Source organism: Pogona vitticeps, chromosome 4 (assembly GCF_051106095.1).
Source record: "Pogona vitticeps strain Pit_001003342236 chromosome 4, PviZW2.1, whole genome shotgun sequence".
NCBI lineage: Eukaryota > Metazoa > Chordata > Lepidosauria > Squamata > Agamidae > Pogona > Pogona vitticeps.
The window spans coordinates 69057284-69072952 of record NC_135786.1 but is presented as its reverse complement, the minus strand read 5'-3'; the positions used below and the strand labels follow the sequence as shown (position 1 = coordinate 69072952).

Below are 15669 nucleotides of genomic sequence, written 5' to 3'. Positions count from 1 at the left end.
AAGGAATCTATACTAATTATGAGTTTGATCAAAACAAAAACTTGATAGACAGTACTTGGCAAAGCACATACAGTAGTCTCATGAAATTCATTTCCATACATGCACTAATGAAAGTTAAAGTTTATTAGTACTAGTATTCTCAGTATGGGATTTTTTGTTCATTCAACCTCTGATAAAAAGCAGAGAAAAAAGTCTGAGACAGTGGAGTTTACAGCCTTAGTACTAAAAGAAAGATAGCAAATGATTTTCAGTAATTTTTGTAGCTTTGATGTACATACACATGGCATTTCTAAAAGCATAAACATTTTGAAAACATTATGCTAGCATAAATGCCTATGCATATGTGGACACTGGTTCCTGTGTAATGGTTATAAAGCATATTCCTGAAAGATCTGTGCTATGTAAATGAAGAGGATTTTAGAAGGAAAAGGTCTCCTTCACCTTGTAACATTTCTGAGCACATTTCTTTGGAAGTGTTTCACAGGAAGCCCTTGCCAAATTATTTATTAGCCATTGATCACAGCCTAATTGCATAAAAAGAAGAAACATCAAGAGCCAGCCGCTATTTTTCAGTAAATGAACTATAAGAAATTGGGCAAAATCCAAAGAAACAAAACAAAAGACCAAAAAGTAAGAAGATAAAAACATGTGGCATCTTAAAAGACTATTATATTTGAATGTGAGCTTTTGTGGACATGTCCACTTTGTCAGACATGTGGAAACAGAATGAAATGTTGAATGAAATACCAGTTTCACAAATAGAAAATTCTAAAAATTCTAAATATTCATTGGCTGTAGGAGTCTTAAGTGTGCGGTACATGTACATGCAATAATGTATGGCTCTATTGTAAACATTCCTCCAGGGAGACAGAAAACAAGACAGAAGGCCCGAGAAAGGATGAGGGAGGAAAGAGAAGGGGTGTGGGTGTTGAAGGTTGGGTATTCAAAAGGGGTGGGGAAGAATTTTGGCTGATATGCTTGCACAAACTAACATGGCTACCACTTTCAAAACTACAACAAATTGATGTATGTCAGTGCCAGAAACCTATTCCCAAATTCAGAAGTCCAGTTTTAAATACTTCCTGAAAGGTGTTTAAAGCCTGACACAATGCTACTAGAGCAGAGCACAAAATGGTTGCAATGTGGCACTACTGTGCTATCCCGCAATTTATATCTGCATTTGTTTAAAATCAGTTCTATTGGCTTTAGAATTACAGGTATTTTTCAAAATAAAACAAATTAATGTGTTCTCAGAAATGCATCACCACCTTGCTGGAACTGCATTCCATCATGAAAAATGAACAGAAACCTGGAGATTTGAATGACTATGATCACCTCAACTATTGCACAACTATTCACCAAGATCCTGTTAATTACAGCCATCCACATAAATTCTACCAGGGTCAATTCCAGTGGCAAATTTCTGTAAGTTAACAAGTTGGTGTAGGTAACAGCAGTCTCAACTCTCATGGTGTTATGGCAAATGATTATGTTGAATTCTTAACTTGTGGCGATGCTGTGCTGAAATTTACACTGATGGAGTTATGCCAGCATAAATATGTAATGGGATCCTGGTCATTATGTTTAATATCAACTCAAAAGTACATCACAACCGGGAACCCCCAGGCTGTGGCCTGGTACTGAACTGTGGACTTAGCAGGACCGGGCCGCACAGATCTCCCACCCGCCGCATGCATGCCCCCCCACATGGACGCCCCCCATATATGCATAGACGCACACACGTCTTGCTCATGCATGCACGGATACATGCAGGCCCCCCCACATGCATGCACGGATGCCCCACCCATGCACGGACGCCGCCACCCGGCCCGCTAAAGCAGTCTGCGGTTCGGAAAAGGCTGGGGACCAGTGAATTACAACATCCACTACAATCTAAAAAAAGAACACCCCTGAACAATTGAATTGTAGTTCTAGCATACTAATAGCATAGAAAATGTGTGAAAATAAAATTATACTATACATGACCTGATATGCATGTAGAGTGAAATCACCTGACACAATGCTATCATACTGAAATGTAGATGGGGGGAGAGAAGATTCTATTTGGTGTGTTCATCTGTATAAATATATCACTATCATCTTGGAACTGCAGAGCTGGAAGGGACCCTATAGATAATTGAGTCCAGCTCCTGTCAGGGAGCCACAGTGGGGAATCGAGTTCCCAACCTCTGGCTCCATAGCCAGATGCCTAAACCACTGAGCTATACAGCAGCTCTCTCCCCTAAAAATAATAAAATTAACTTATTAATAAAATTAAAAAGTGAAAGTAACTCCAGCTGTGAAAAGCACTAGTAGAAAGATAAACATTTTGATAATATTTCACTTTTTTTCAGGCATAAGGTGAAGACATAAGAAAGAATATTTCTCTTTCATATAAAATTTATTACACAGTGTTAAGTAATCTTAACTGGAAAATGAGCTAACTTTAGGGCAGAAAAAAAAAATATAAATTTAAAACACATAGAATGAGGCTATGATCAGATTCCTGCCATGAGTACTCTGCAAACTCAGTATAAGAAGGCATATAACAGAAAGAAGGGGTAAGCTAAATTTATGAAATAGGGCTCAGTCTACTGACAATATTTATTAACTTTTTTATTTTCTTACTAACAAACATATCTTATATAAGAAAGCATCTACTATATCAGAACAATAGGATAGCAGAACAAATGTGAGACAATCAATTCAGCAGTAGAAAGTTTGGGTTAGAATCAAAATACAGTTAATCCAACAATTCCTTCCAGATGTCCACATATGAAGGTTGAGGCAAACAGAAACTATTACAGTATTCATATTTGCAGAATGCTGTTCAATTTCTATTTTGCATCTTTCATAATTGTGCTATTTGTGTTTAAAGACCAAATTAATATGACAAATGAAACTGTCCTTTTTCACATGGCATGACTAATTGAAAAGTAAGAGTAACCTGTTGTGAAGAACACTATATACTGTAATGGTAGTGAAAAGTAAATATATTGATTACACCTCATTTCGCGTTTATGTTCCACTCGTTTGCATATAGATGAGAGTGCATATGAGACACAGATAATAAAAATTGGAGGAATCATAAGAGAAAAAGACTAGAACAACCATCTCTGCATTATTTGCTACTCTTTTTTTCTTGGAATAAATATTGAAAACAAGAATGAAAACTGTACTTTAAATACCTCTCAAACTGCCCAAAACTGAAAATGCTATGCGCCCCAACAATATTCCCACATTATATTACTTTTGAAATTGAGCTTTTGTTACACCTTTGCTACAAAGAAAACCAAAAACAAATCCTAAAAGAGCCTCGTGGCGCAGTGGTTAAACCGCTGTACTGCAGCCAAAACTGTGCTCATGACCTGGGGTTCAGTCCCAGGTAGCCGGCTCAAGGTTGACTCAGCCTTCTATCCTTCCAAGGTCAGTAAAATGAGTACCCAGCTTGCTGGGGGGGGGGCAATGTGTAGCCTGCATAATTAAATTGTAAACCGCCCAGAGTGTGGTTTGCTTTGCTAATTACAGATAGCTAAGCTATTCATAAGCTGGCTGGATAGCTCAGTACAGTATGTGGCTGCAGAACCAGAGCCAGTTCAATTCCCCGCTGTGTTTCCCTGGAGAACAGCGAGCCTGTTTAGCTGTGGGCAAGTTGTACAGTGCTCAGGGCACCCCCAGAAGAAGGGAATGGAAACTACTACTGTGTGTTCTCTATCTAGGAAACCCTAGAAAGAGTTGACATAAGTCAGAATTGACAAGACAGCATGCAGCTACTAAGTTATTCATAAACTGTTAATTCCAAGCTCTGTTGCATGAATATTCAACTTTACCTAACCTTTTGCATATTATGATTCCCCTGGTGCTCTCTCAATAAACTTAAATTCCTCCATGACAGAATCAAAAACCCAACTTTTGATACATTTAATGATACTTTAAAGGTACAGTGGTGCCTCGCATAACGTTTGCTTCGTTTAACGTTTGTTTCGCTTAACGTTTATTTTTTCAGAGTCAGATTGTGCTTCGTATAACGTTTTTCCCTATGGGCGATTTTCACATAGCGATTTTGGGACCATGCTTCACTTAACGTTTTTGGTTTTAGGTCCCCTGCTTCACTTAACGATGTTCATTTTTTCAATTACAAAAGTGTCTTAACATATTGAAAAACGGTTTTAAATGCTTGGAATCGTTAGTGCACCTTCTAAAATGTGTGCATACTTAATTTGGCGTTGATCTGACTTTTCGTTAATTTTTTGTGAATTTTTTTCTCCCCCATAGGAAACAATGGAGCTGTCAGATTTTGACAGCTGTCAAAAGTTGGGGGGAAAAAATTCACCATAAATTAACGAAAAGTCAGATCAAAGCCAAATTAACTTTTGCATCCGTTTTAGAGGGTGCAGAAGCTAATTCAAGCATTTAAAAGCATTTTTGACCCTTTTATGACACACTTAAATTTGCAAAAATTGACTTCGCAAAGCCATTGAAATGTATTGAGTCGGCTTCAATACATTCCAATGGAGGAAACATTGTATCGTTTAACAATGTTTCCTATGGGTTTTTTCGCTTAAGGATGTCAATCCGTGCCTATTGGAACGGATTAACCGGTTTCCAATGCATTCCTATGGGAAATGGTGTTTCGCATAAAGTTTTTTTCGCATGTTTTTTTTTGAACCAATTAAAAACATTATGCGAGGCACCACTGTATTCTGTTATTATATTTATTATTCAACAGTGAATTGGTTAGGTTCTTCTTGGTCAGGTTCTCTCTTGGTTAGACCAAAGATTACACGTGTACAGTAGTGTTCTGACACTATTCTCCTTTCTAACACTTTTTTTCAAACTCCCTGTTTCCAGATACAGTACTTGAATGAGTCAGTCTTTTACATGTTTTATGCAGCAGTTCACCATGTACCTATTTTCTTAACCCACCCCTAACTTGCTGGCATTTTAATACACCTACATTTTCTTCCTTTTCGTGCATGTTTTATTCCTAGAGGATAACTGTGTTTGTTGTAACAAAACCGACAAAGAGTCTTGTGGCACCTTGAAGTCTTAGGTCTTACGTGGCACACACTTTCATGAACTATACCTGCTTCTTCAGATGAAAGGTCATGCTAAATAAAACATGCTAGTCTTTAAGGTGTCAAACAATTTTATATGTTTTGGTTTATTTAGACTGCAGGCAGTTTTTTCTGTTATTTTACATGCACGTTATAGAGCATGCTTCATTTAGCAATTTATGAAATAAAGAATATTATTACACTACTTTTCAACAAGCAAGTTGAAAATTTTAGTTATCAGTACATTCTTCATCAAAGGAAGCAGATGATCATTTTCCTGCATTATTGAATTGAAGAGCCACTCATCCATCTGGCACTTTTTGGTCATATATACAAAATCATTCTCTTTTACTCCAGATCATTAACTCCAGAAGTTCTATAGTACCTGTAATATTTATCCTGATAGTCACTAATACAGACACCTTTCATGTAAACATGTACAGTAAGTCCATATTTTACACAAGGGGGTGATGAAAATCTGTCAAAGAATAACAAACATACCTTAAGCAGTTGATTACCATTTTTAATTGTTCTCTCTTATAAAATGGTATGTGGCAGAAAGACTGCGAAAGCTGACAATGCATTCTGAAGCCAACAATCTTAGAAAAGCTTCTCATGAGCCTTCAGCACAAATTATATTCAGCTCAGTTTGTGACGCATGAAACCAAACTCTCACTACCAGCCCCATATGGCTTAACAGAGCTTCCCCTTTACGTCTGCCTTGTCTAGCAAGAACTGGACAATGCTCATGTCAGGAAAATAGCACCTATTTGGCAGACTAGATATGTAGATCACAACTCTAAGCATATACTGTATGTGACTAAATGTAAAGGAGAACAGGGCTTGTCTACATGCACGGCTCACAGACAAAAATGCATTTCAATAGCACAGACAAACTGTGCTACTAAAACCTTTTCTTATATACAGCTTTCAGACATACAGGAGCACTGCTTTGTTTTGCATCTAGTCAACCTAAGAAGACCTTGAGGTCCACAAGCTTCTCCTTCAATGACACATTAGTAGCAAGTGAACCTCTGGAAATATTTGAGAGGATTGTATGATTTTACTGTATGCTTGCTAGTATGATGATAGGGAGACTCTCCATGCTGTATGACTGATGCATTTGGCAAACTCCTACACGTTACACTTACAGTTTCAAATCACTTCTGTGTACCAATTCACAGTGGCTTCTGAATGGCTGCAGTAATGTGTCGGAGTATGTACCTATTATCATGTTCAGCACTCTCATAGTGATACATGTTATAAATGCTTCTCAAGTTGCCTTTTATCACCTTTGGTTGATTGCCCAGCTGCACTCCTACTTGGATAAGAAATGTTTCACAACAGTGATTCATGCATTGGTAATTTCTAGAACAGACTACTGTAGCACTTTCTACATAGAGCTGCCCTTGAGGTTGGTATGGAAACTTCAGTAGGTTCAAAATATGGCAGCCAGACTGATTAAAGGTAAAAGGAGATACAGTATTAACACAGATCCCCAGTCTCCGCATGCCTTCACTAGCTCACTGTTAGCTTCCATGCTCAATTTAAGGTGTTGATCATAAACTATAAAGCCCTTATCGGCTTAGGACCTTGATATTTAGTAGAACATCTCTTGCACAAAATTGCTACCCACCCCATCTGCTCCTCACAGTTCTTGATGTTATAAACCATAACACTCGAGGCAGCTAAAAAATAAAATGAAAACCCAACAGTAGGAACTAAGCTTTCTCAGCTGTGGCCCCTTCCCTGTAGAATAAGCTTCCTACAGCAGTTCCCCAAAGCGCCAACCCTTTCTGGTTTTAGGAATCTGATTAAGACAGAATTATATAATCCTGCCTTCCACTAGTGTGAATATTGCTCTGAGATATTTAAACAGGTTTTAAATTGTGGGTTCCTATGTGTTTTAGATAGTGGCATAGTTCACTGTATTTTTATTGTATTTGCCACACGGTGTTTTTATTGCATGATTTTATTCAACTAAAAACATGGCTTTACATCCAGACCTTCCCTCTTGTCAGCATTTAACTTCCTTTCTCTTGGTTATCTATCATTTATTATCTTTGGAATATTTTGTTACCAATTATGTCAATGGATTTATATTATTTTAATTGTATATATGTTTGTTGTTAGCCGTCCAGAGTGGTAGAATATACCAGATGGGCGGGGTATAAATCAAATAAAGAAATAAATAAATTGTATGTTGTGAACCACCCAGGGACCGATAACACTAATGGGGAAATAAATAAAATCCAGAGTGGAAGATTTCTTCTCTGGCCAAGGATCTTTTTTCCTGCTGGATGCACATGCCAGTTCCTTGACTAAAGCTATACTCCCATTAATTTTTCTCCACATCCTCCTAGATTTCTCTTCAAGCGTGCTAGCCTTGGGTCAATTATTAAAATAGGTCTTTAAACCAGTACCACCCTTGTGTTTATCTAAGCAGATAGGGTTAATGTGTGGAAAATTCCCCCTGCCTCCCTCGGTGTGCTTACGTTTAATGTGTATGGCACTGGAATTATGTCCAAAGCAAGGAAGGCATTCATGATAGTTCGGGAGAGAGATATATTTTTAAAACAGGGATGCAAAGGGGAAGCCTTCTAGATGAATCACTCCGTCGCCAAACCAGGTGCTGCTGTCCCCTGGGGTCGCCTTCACGTTCCCTCCCATATGGATGTCCTCCGGCTCTCCCGCTTTTCTCCTCAGATTTGCTACGGCCGGACTCACCATTTCTGCACCGGGGACTCCTCGCCCCTCGTCCTTTCCTCCTCCTTCGGCGGCTGCAGTCGCGGGGCGGGCCCCGACCACCGTGCAGGAGCAAGCCGGGGCCCCCCAGCCTAGCTGTCACCCTCGACCTGGAAGTGAATTTATCTCAGGTCAGCCGGCGTTAAACACACACACACCCCACCAAAACACCCACACAGCCTAGCTGCGGCTTCCCTTAAAGGAGACGCGTTCAGACGGCTGGGAGGCAGGCTTCTTTAGTTCCGGAGCAAAACCGAAACTGCTGGAAACCCGGAGAGGTGCCTACTCGGAAGGAAGTCCCGCTGAACTCTGTGGAGCCTACTCCTCGGCACGTGGCTAGAGGGCTGCTGCGTGGCTGGCAGATGGCAACTCTTTTGACTTCCAGGATCATGCTTCAGCCGAAACTTGTAATGTCACAAGGAAGCAAAGAAGAGAGTGCACCTGAGCCTGCACAGAGTGCCTGTCTTCTCTTACGAATGAATAACCCACAGCCCAGAAATTCTTAGTCAAATGGAAACATGCCGGTTTTTGAACCCCGACACCACTGTTCGCTCACAAAAGTTGTGCTTTGAACATCTGCAGAAGACTTTCCCACTAAACGGTTTATAATTGATAAATTTCAGACAAATTTTACGACGCATACCACCCACGTCACAGCAAATAAGGATGGTGGTCTATTAAAAATAAAATATAGGAAGTTTCGATAACAGAACGAAAGAAACTAAAGCTGTTTAGAAAAGTAGAAGCATTGAAGGACAGAAAGATATGACAGGCTTTTCTTACATCATACATGACTATGGGACCACACAGTAAATCCCATCGCCCAGCAGCTCCGTAATTACAGTACAGTATAAGGGAAAACAGGACATCTGCCGTTAGCACTTTTCCATTCACACGTGCGTGGGAGAGGCTCGTCTTTCCTGCTAACGTGACAAGTAGTGTGAACCGTGTGAGGAAACCCAAACGTTTTAGTATCTTTATTGGAACCTGTTCACATGTCACACACACAGGCACACCGAGCAGTTCGGTTTCTTTGGAATTCTCCAACACAGTGGAGGATTTTCTGCACCTTTTCCTAACTGGAGATTCCAACGGGTGCAAAACCGAGATAAATATGCGCAAGATAGCTCAGCTACCCCCCCCCCCCCGGGCTCCTTCCTGGGACGAGGACCTACAGCACCATTCGCCGAGCGCGTTGCCGCTTTAAAAACTGCGGTGCCCCCTCCCACGTTCTAAGTTTTCCCCCATAGAGGAGCAGAGCGGAAGTGGCTTGTCCACCGCCTTGATTGTGTCCGCCGCTGACTTCCGGCTACAGCAAGCTTTTTTCACCTTGCGGAGGGAAACGAGGTGTCCAGTGGCGTTTTTACCTTCTTTGATGAGAAATGGCTGGATTGGTCAATTTCGAAGATGAAGAGGAATTGAAAACTTATTTGGAGAATGTGGGTATAGAGTATAGTTTCCAGTGCCACAAGGAGAAAGATCCTGAGGGTAAGGTGGGAGTCGGTGGGTAAGTTCACAATGTCTGGCCGCAGTGTTGTGTTTGTTTCAGGACTGAAAACACTACCCGCTTCCCGAAACACTTGGTGGGACGTCAGCCCCGGGAAGAATACAGTCATTTTCTAGGAGTAACGGCTGTTGAACTCAACGGTACAGTCGGATAGCCATAAAGAAAATTGGGGCGTTACGTAATTTAGAAGGGTTTGGTTTGGGGTAAAATACTGTATATCTAAGACAAGGCTGCAAAAACACTTAATGGTTCAGGATTGTCACTTTTTGGTCTAGCAGAGCTGATTTAAACTGTTGCATTACACAACGACCTTGAAACAATTAAAACAATCTCAAATTAACCAATGAAACCTCCCCTTTAAGTGCTGAGAACGTTTTAATATACAGTAATACTTATTTAATTCATTTTTAATATTTGTATGCTTACTGTTTTTAGCTTTTAAATACTGTTTTACTGATGTAAGCCACCTTGGGTCCTTTTGAGGAGGAAGGTGGGATAGAAATTTTTAAAATAAATAAAAAAGTAAAGGAAGTGCTATACTGTACTGCCACTTAAGACCTCAGTATTTGTTACAAATTGTGTTTGTAACACTTCTGTGTTTTGAGCAGACATTCATTCTCTTTATTGTCTCTGGTGTTTGGCTAAAGGATAGGTCACACAAAGGAAAGCAGGTATTCCCCTCCTTTTTGTTTGATTGTTTTTTACTGCTCTATATAATTTAAATCAAACAAACAAACAAATAAATAAATAAATTTGATGGTACATAGTGATGTGTTCTCTCTCCCTTCAGCTGCAGGAAAGAAGAAAAACATTTTATGTCCTTTGGAGTTACAGTGGGGTCTTGACTTGAGAACTTAATCCATATTGGAAGGCGGTTCTCAAGTCAAAAAGTTCTCAGGTCAAATCTGCATTTCCCATAGGAATGCATTGAGAACCATTTGATCCCTATCTGCTCTTTTCCGTCCATAGAAACTAATGGGAAGCTGCTATTCCGCCTTCGACCACTAGAGGGGGATATTTTGTTTCTTTTTTTTCTTAGGTCAAGAAAGGTTCAGGGAAGGCAGGGAAAATACAGTCCAGGCAGTACAGGACCAGGCAGTCCGAAGACTGTCTCCCAATCCACTCTCTAAACGCTGGGAGGAGTGAGGAAGCAGACAGGCACCCTTTTCACTGGCCAACAGTTAACTGAAAGTTCAAGTCTTGCACTTTCCCTGCCTCCCACGTGGTTTTTTTTCAGTTCTTAACTCAAATCTAAGTATGTAAGTCAAGTCAATATTTTCCTATGAGAGCGGTTCGTAAGTCAAAATGTTCTTAACTCGAACTGTTCTTAAGTCAAGACCCCACTGTACTTTTTTGGTGAACTACTTAGAATTGTATAAGTGGTATGATAATTCCGAGTCTCTCAGTAAATAAAGAGTGGCTACAACTGTATCTAAATATAGTTACCCTAAGAAGTTTGGTAGGGATTGATAGGCTTTCAAGTAGTATTCAGGATTCTGTACAACTTCCTTGGAACTTATAGATAAATTTATTTGTTACTTTTATATCTTGCCTTTCATTCAGTTAGATCAATGTGGCATACATTGCTCCCTTCCTCCCCAGTGGATCCCCACAATAAGCCCAAGTGTGTGTGACTGTCTTAAGAACACCCAATGAGTTTCATGGGTGAGTGGGGGGATTTGAACCCAGGCCTTCGAAATCATGTTCAAGTACTCTATGATATATTGGCTCTGTTATGTAATGGAAACACTATTGGACATATCAGTATCCCTCTAAACTATATACAATAGTTACTGCTACCTTAGAATGTTGTATCTTGACTTAATAAGCTGAAATATGAACATGCTTTTTGCCACGCATGTAACCCATATACTCCTTTTTTAGTGAAGCTGACAGTTACACTAAGAAGCATTGAACTGACTAATTTCCTGTTTTCTCTGAACTGTGGGACTGTGCTTTGGAACATCAGGATATTGAAAACCATAGTCTGAAATGGGTTTAGCATCCTTGCTTCTTTCAAGGCTGGTGGCCATCGTTTGCTGGTTTAGATAAAATGGGAACCTGTTGTTAATTGCCAGCTTCCTTATTTGATTAAAAGGGATGTGGTGGCGCTGTGGGCTAAACCACAGAAGCCTGTGCTGCAGGGTCAGAAGACCAGCAGTCATGAGATCGAATCCACGTGACGGAGTGCACGCCCGTTGCTTGTCCCAGCTCCCGCCAACCTAGCGGTTCGAAAGCATGCAAATGCAAGTAGATCAGTAGGGACCACCTCGGTGGGAAGGTAACAGCGTTCTGTGTCTAAGTCGCACTGGCCATGTGACCACGGAAGATTGTCTTCGGACAAAACGCTGGCTCTATGGCTTGGAAACGGGGATGAGCACCCCTCCCTAGAGTTGAACATGACTAGACAAAAATTGTCAAGGGGAACCTTTACCTTATTTGATTGCTTGTATTGTAAGAGAGTTTGTGTGTGAGCAAAAGGCTCAGTCATATTACCCTGGAATATATTCTTTCAAACTGGAACAGTATGCATCAGTGCTGTGTGGACTTCTAACTTTGTATGGAATTGCAGGTTTAAATCCAATATTCATCTGTATTAAAGGTGACCCAGTAAATCGGCTGAACATTCATAAATGTTAATTTATGAAGATCCCATTTATTCAAGTGGGTCTAACATGTTTGGTTTTACTGGTCAGTCCCGTCTCTCATCCAAAATTCAATCACTTCATGTTGTTGGTTTTGTTTGTTTGTTTGTTTTGCCACATAACAGATGGTAGGAACAATCAACCCACTATCAAGTATGAGATAGAAACAAACAAGAAAATAAAGCACAAAATGAAGGCAGTATGGTATACCCTATTTTCCCAAAAATAAGACCTAACCTGAAATGATGCCCTAGTATGATTTTTCAGGATGCTCGTAATATAAGCCCTACCCAAAAAAATAAGCCCTAGTTAAGTGAAACCCTGCCCTCCACCATTGTGCAGCAACCAGAAGATGACATAACTATAAAATAAAACTTCCCCTGAAAATAAGCCCTAATGCATTTTTGGAGCAAAGACCCTGTCTTTTTTGGAGGGAAAACCTGTTAGTTTTAGTTACATTTGCTTCTTGATGTAAAATCACAGGTTGTCTACGTCTGGCTGATTATCTAGCGGGAATTAAAAAAGACTTTGAAAGAGCTGCTGAAGTGCTGAAGGAGAATTGTGAAAATAATCTGCACAGTGAGAGCTGTTACAAACTTGGGACTTACTACATTCATGGAAAAGGTGAGGAAGAGCTTGTGTATATGAAACAGTTCAAGCATTTAGAAAAAGCACTGTGTTGAGAGGTCTCAAGCTTGCAGGATTTACTTTGTCTTTTATTAGAGTCCTGTTTAGATAAATGTGTAGAATTAAAGAATTCTGAGTACTAGAATTGAACAGAGCTCAGTTTCTCCATATAAATACCTTCTATGTCAGGGATTCCCAACTGGTCCGTGGCCCGGTGCTGGTCCGTGGGCTTCCTTGAACTGGGCCGTGGACACGGATCTCCGCCCCCCCCCCCCCCGCATGCACACACGGTGGGCGTGTTGTGCTTGTGGAGGGGCATGTCGTGCATGCGTGCGAGTGCAACATGCCCCTCCACAAGTGCAACACTCCCCTCCACAAACACAGCACACCCACCCGTGAGCGCAGCAAACCCACCCATGAGCATGGGTTGGCCCCACCCCCCGTGCATGGAGTCCGCAACCACCAACCGGTCCGTGGTCCCAAAAAGGTTGGCAACCGCTGTTCTATGTAACATAAACTCAGTTTATTTTAGCAGTATAGTCTAGAATGTGCATTTTGTTGGTGCTGTTGCTGAACACCTGGAAATCAGAAATCTTTGCCAGAACTTAATTGCAAATCATTCAGAAATCTTAATATTACATCTTTTGCCAATGCTTGGTTTGAGTACTGCCATATTCTTCCTTTCAGGTGGGCTCCCAGCAGATCTTAAAAGTGCCTGCAGGTGCTTTTTAAAGTCTTGTGAGAAAGGTGGAAAGAAATCCTTGAATGCTTGTCATTTTGCTGCCGAGCTGCTACAGAGCGGTGAAGGAAGTGATGATGGGAAGCCGAATGTACCCCTAGCCAGAGACTATTACAGTAAAGCTTGTGATGCAGGATTTGTCTCCAGCTGTTTTAGCATTAGTACAATATACCTTAAAGGTGCTCCTGGAATACAAAAGGATATGAACCAGGCATTGAATTATTCCACAAAAGCATGTGACATGGGTCATGTGTGGGCTTGTGCTAATGCTAGCCGAATGTACAAACTAGGAGATGGAGTTGAAAAGAATGACACCAAGGCAGAAGCCCTAAAGAACAAGGCAAAAGAACTGCACAAGGAACAAAACACAGCTTCAGTGTCCTTAACATTTGGAGAGTGAGCCAAGTTAAATGATCTACAGCTTTCTCACAAATACTATGAAAGGGTACAGAACCTGGTCTGAAGATCGGTATGACTTCAAAAGATGCATTCGTTTGATCAAATATCTCTTTTAACATATACAAATTATTATTTTGTAATACAATAAAAATCACATGTTTAGGATGTTGCTTTATTGAGGGTAAATTTAGCAAATGCAAAAGACAAAGTGCAGTGATCACAACTAATATATAAACAGCTGTCTGGTGGAACATAATTCTTGAGTAGAGTAAAAACAGAATGAAATACCCAAATTTTGTGAATGATCCAGAAATATATGGAAATCAGTTGACTCTTCTGTCTTGAAGGCATCTGTCTATCACAGCAAGCCTCTTTATTAACGTTTCAGAATGCAGGAAATGTACTGTTTAGGAAAAGAAGCAAAAGACATTTGATTGGGACAGAGTAATGAAAATCAACAGAGCTTGCTTCTGAGTAGGCACACAGAGAATCACACTGAAGGTATCCATATGATCATAAAATTGTAGTGTTGGGTCCAGCCTCCTGCCTATGCAGGAATACACAACTATCTAAGCCTCCCTCACAGATGGATGAGCATACTATCAGAAATCCAATTTTGTTAGCTTAAAAAGCAGGTGGTGTTTCCAGAAGAAACTCATACCAGTGGTACTCGGAGGGAGAAAATAAACCCTGCTTTCAATTATGTGTTTTTAAAAAAGACAAGACATACAAGAAGAAGGGATAGTGAGGGGTGGGGATGATAATCAGTTGGTTCTGGGGTAGTTGTAGCAACTGGTGGCTGTGCTTACCTTTCTTTATGGTGATCTTGTCTGGGAAGAAACACTACAACTGATGTTGCAGCCATTGTTGTCCTTGCTGGTAAGAGAATCCAAAATGTTTCCCTTAAGCTTTGCAGGGGAAAGCAGGAGTGAAGCCACGTCCTCAACCAAAGTCAGACATCTCATGACAACTGGCCAATAGGGAGGGAAATCAGTCCCTTGTACATTTTCCCATGAAAATTGAAGCTGTCTTTAAAAAGAAGACTGTCTTCTCATAGCCGTAGAGCAAGATATATGGCTATTCCATTTGTGATTGTAGAAATACAGCCAGCCAACAGTGATCTGATTATGCTTTTGTTTGCGTCAGGAGATTTGGGAATGTTTCAATCAGATTTGTCAAAACCATGTCATGAACAATTTTGTTTGTGTATTTTTCACAGATGACTGTGAATTATATTCTGCTTTCTTGATGGGTGTCCAGTACTTAGTACATAATTGTATATGTCCTTTTACATCAGTGATCTGTTAAGCAGGAGAATTCTAACAGTGAACTATACACAGCTGTTGTTGTTGCTTAGTCGTTAAGTGGCGTCTGACTCTTTGTGACCCCATGGACCAGAGCACACCAGGCCCTCCGGTTTTCCACTGCCTCCTGGGGTTTGGTCAAATTTATGTTGGTAGCCTCGATGACACTGTCCAACCATCTTGTCCTCTGTGGTTCCCTTCTCCTCTTGCCTTCACACTTGCCCAACATCCGGGTCTTTTCCAAGGAGTCTTCTCTTCTCATGAGATCGCCAAAGTATTGGAGCCTCAGCTTCAGGATCTGTCCTTCCAGTGAGCATTCAAGGTTGATTTCCTTCAGAATTGATGGGTTTGTTCTCCTTTCTGCCCAGGGGACTCTCAAGAGTCTCCTCCAGCACCACAATTCAAAAGCATCAATTATTCGGTGGTCAGCCTTCTTTATGGTCCAGCTCTCAGTTCCATACATCACTACTGGAAAAACCATAGTTTTGACTGTGGACCTTTGTGATGTCTCTGCTTTTTAAGATACTATCTAGGTTTGTCATCGCTTTCCTCCCAAGAAGCAGGGGTCTTTTAATTTTGTGGCTGCTGTCATCATCTGCAGTGATCATGGAGCCCAGAAAACTGTGAATGGAAGAATACTGTGAAC

At 40.6% G+C, this 15669-nt stretch overlaps 2 protein-coding genes across 3 annotated transcripts in view; one reads left to right on the top strand and one right to left on the bottom strand.

Moving 5' to 3' along the window:
* ZYG11B (zyg-11 family member B, cell cycle regulator) overlaps positions 1-7920 on the bottom strand; it is a 30680-nt gene extending 22760 nt beyond the window's left edge. Inside the window, exon 1 of the mRNA XM_020788106.3 lies at positions 7785-7920. Within this exon, the coding sequence (XP_020643765.1) occupies positions 7785-7787 (3 nt within the window). The 5' untranslated portion in view covers positions 7788-7920. The remainder of the gene's footprint in view (positions 1-7784) is intronic.
* A 1143-nt stretch (positions 7921-9063) lies between these two features.
* Positions 9064-13881, top strand: COA7 (cytochrome c oxidase assembly factor 7). 2 transcript variants are annotated; one of them, XM_020788147.3, is made up of 3 exons: positions 9064-9290; positions 12438-12578; positions 13269-13881. In XM_020788147.3, exons 1-3 carry the CDS (start codon positions 9185-9187, stop codon positions 13718-13720), a joined length of 699 nt encoding a protein of 232 aa, XP_020643806.1. In that variant the 5' UTR covers positions 9064-9184; the 3' UTR covers positions 13721-13881. The 2 variants fall into 2 exon arrangements, with proteins under 2 accessions (XP_020643806.1, XP_078249018.1); XM_078392892.1 differs by lacking the exon at positions 9064-9290 and adding an exon at positions 10947-10974.
* Positions 13882-15669: the final 1788 nt, after the last annotated feature.

What these genes read in the sequence shown, in the direction of transcription:
- COA7 (XM_020788147.3), top strand. Translation starts at nt 9,185, where the DNA reads ATGGCTGGATTGGTCAATTTCGAAGATGAAGAGGAATTGAAAACTTAT. An exon ending in CAAGGAGAAAGATCCTGAGG is followed by an intron (nt 9,291 to 12,437) that starts GTAAGGTGGGAG and finishes GTAAAATCACAG; the next exon opens with GTTGTCTACGTCTGGCTGAT. An exon ending in TTACTACATTCATGGAAAAG is followed by an intron (nt 12,579 to 13,268) that starts GTGAGGAAGAGC and finishes TCTTCCTTTCAG; the next exon opens with GTGGGCTCCCAGCAGATCTT.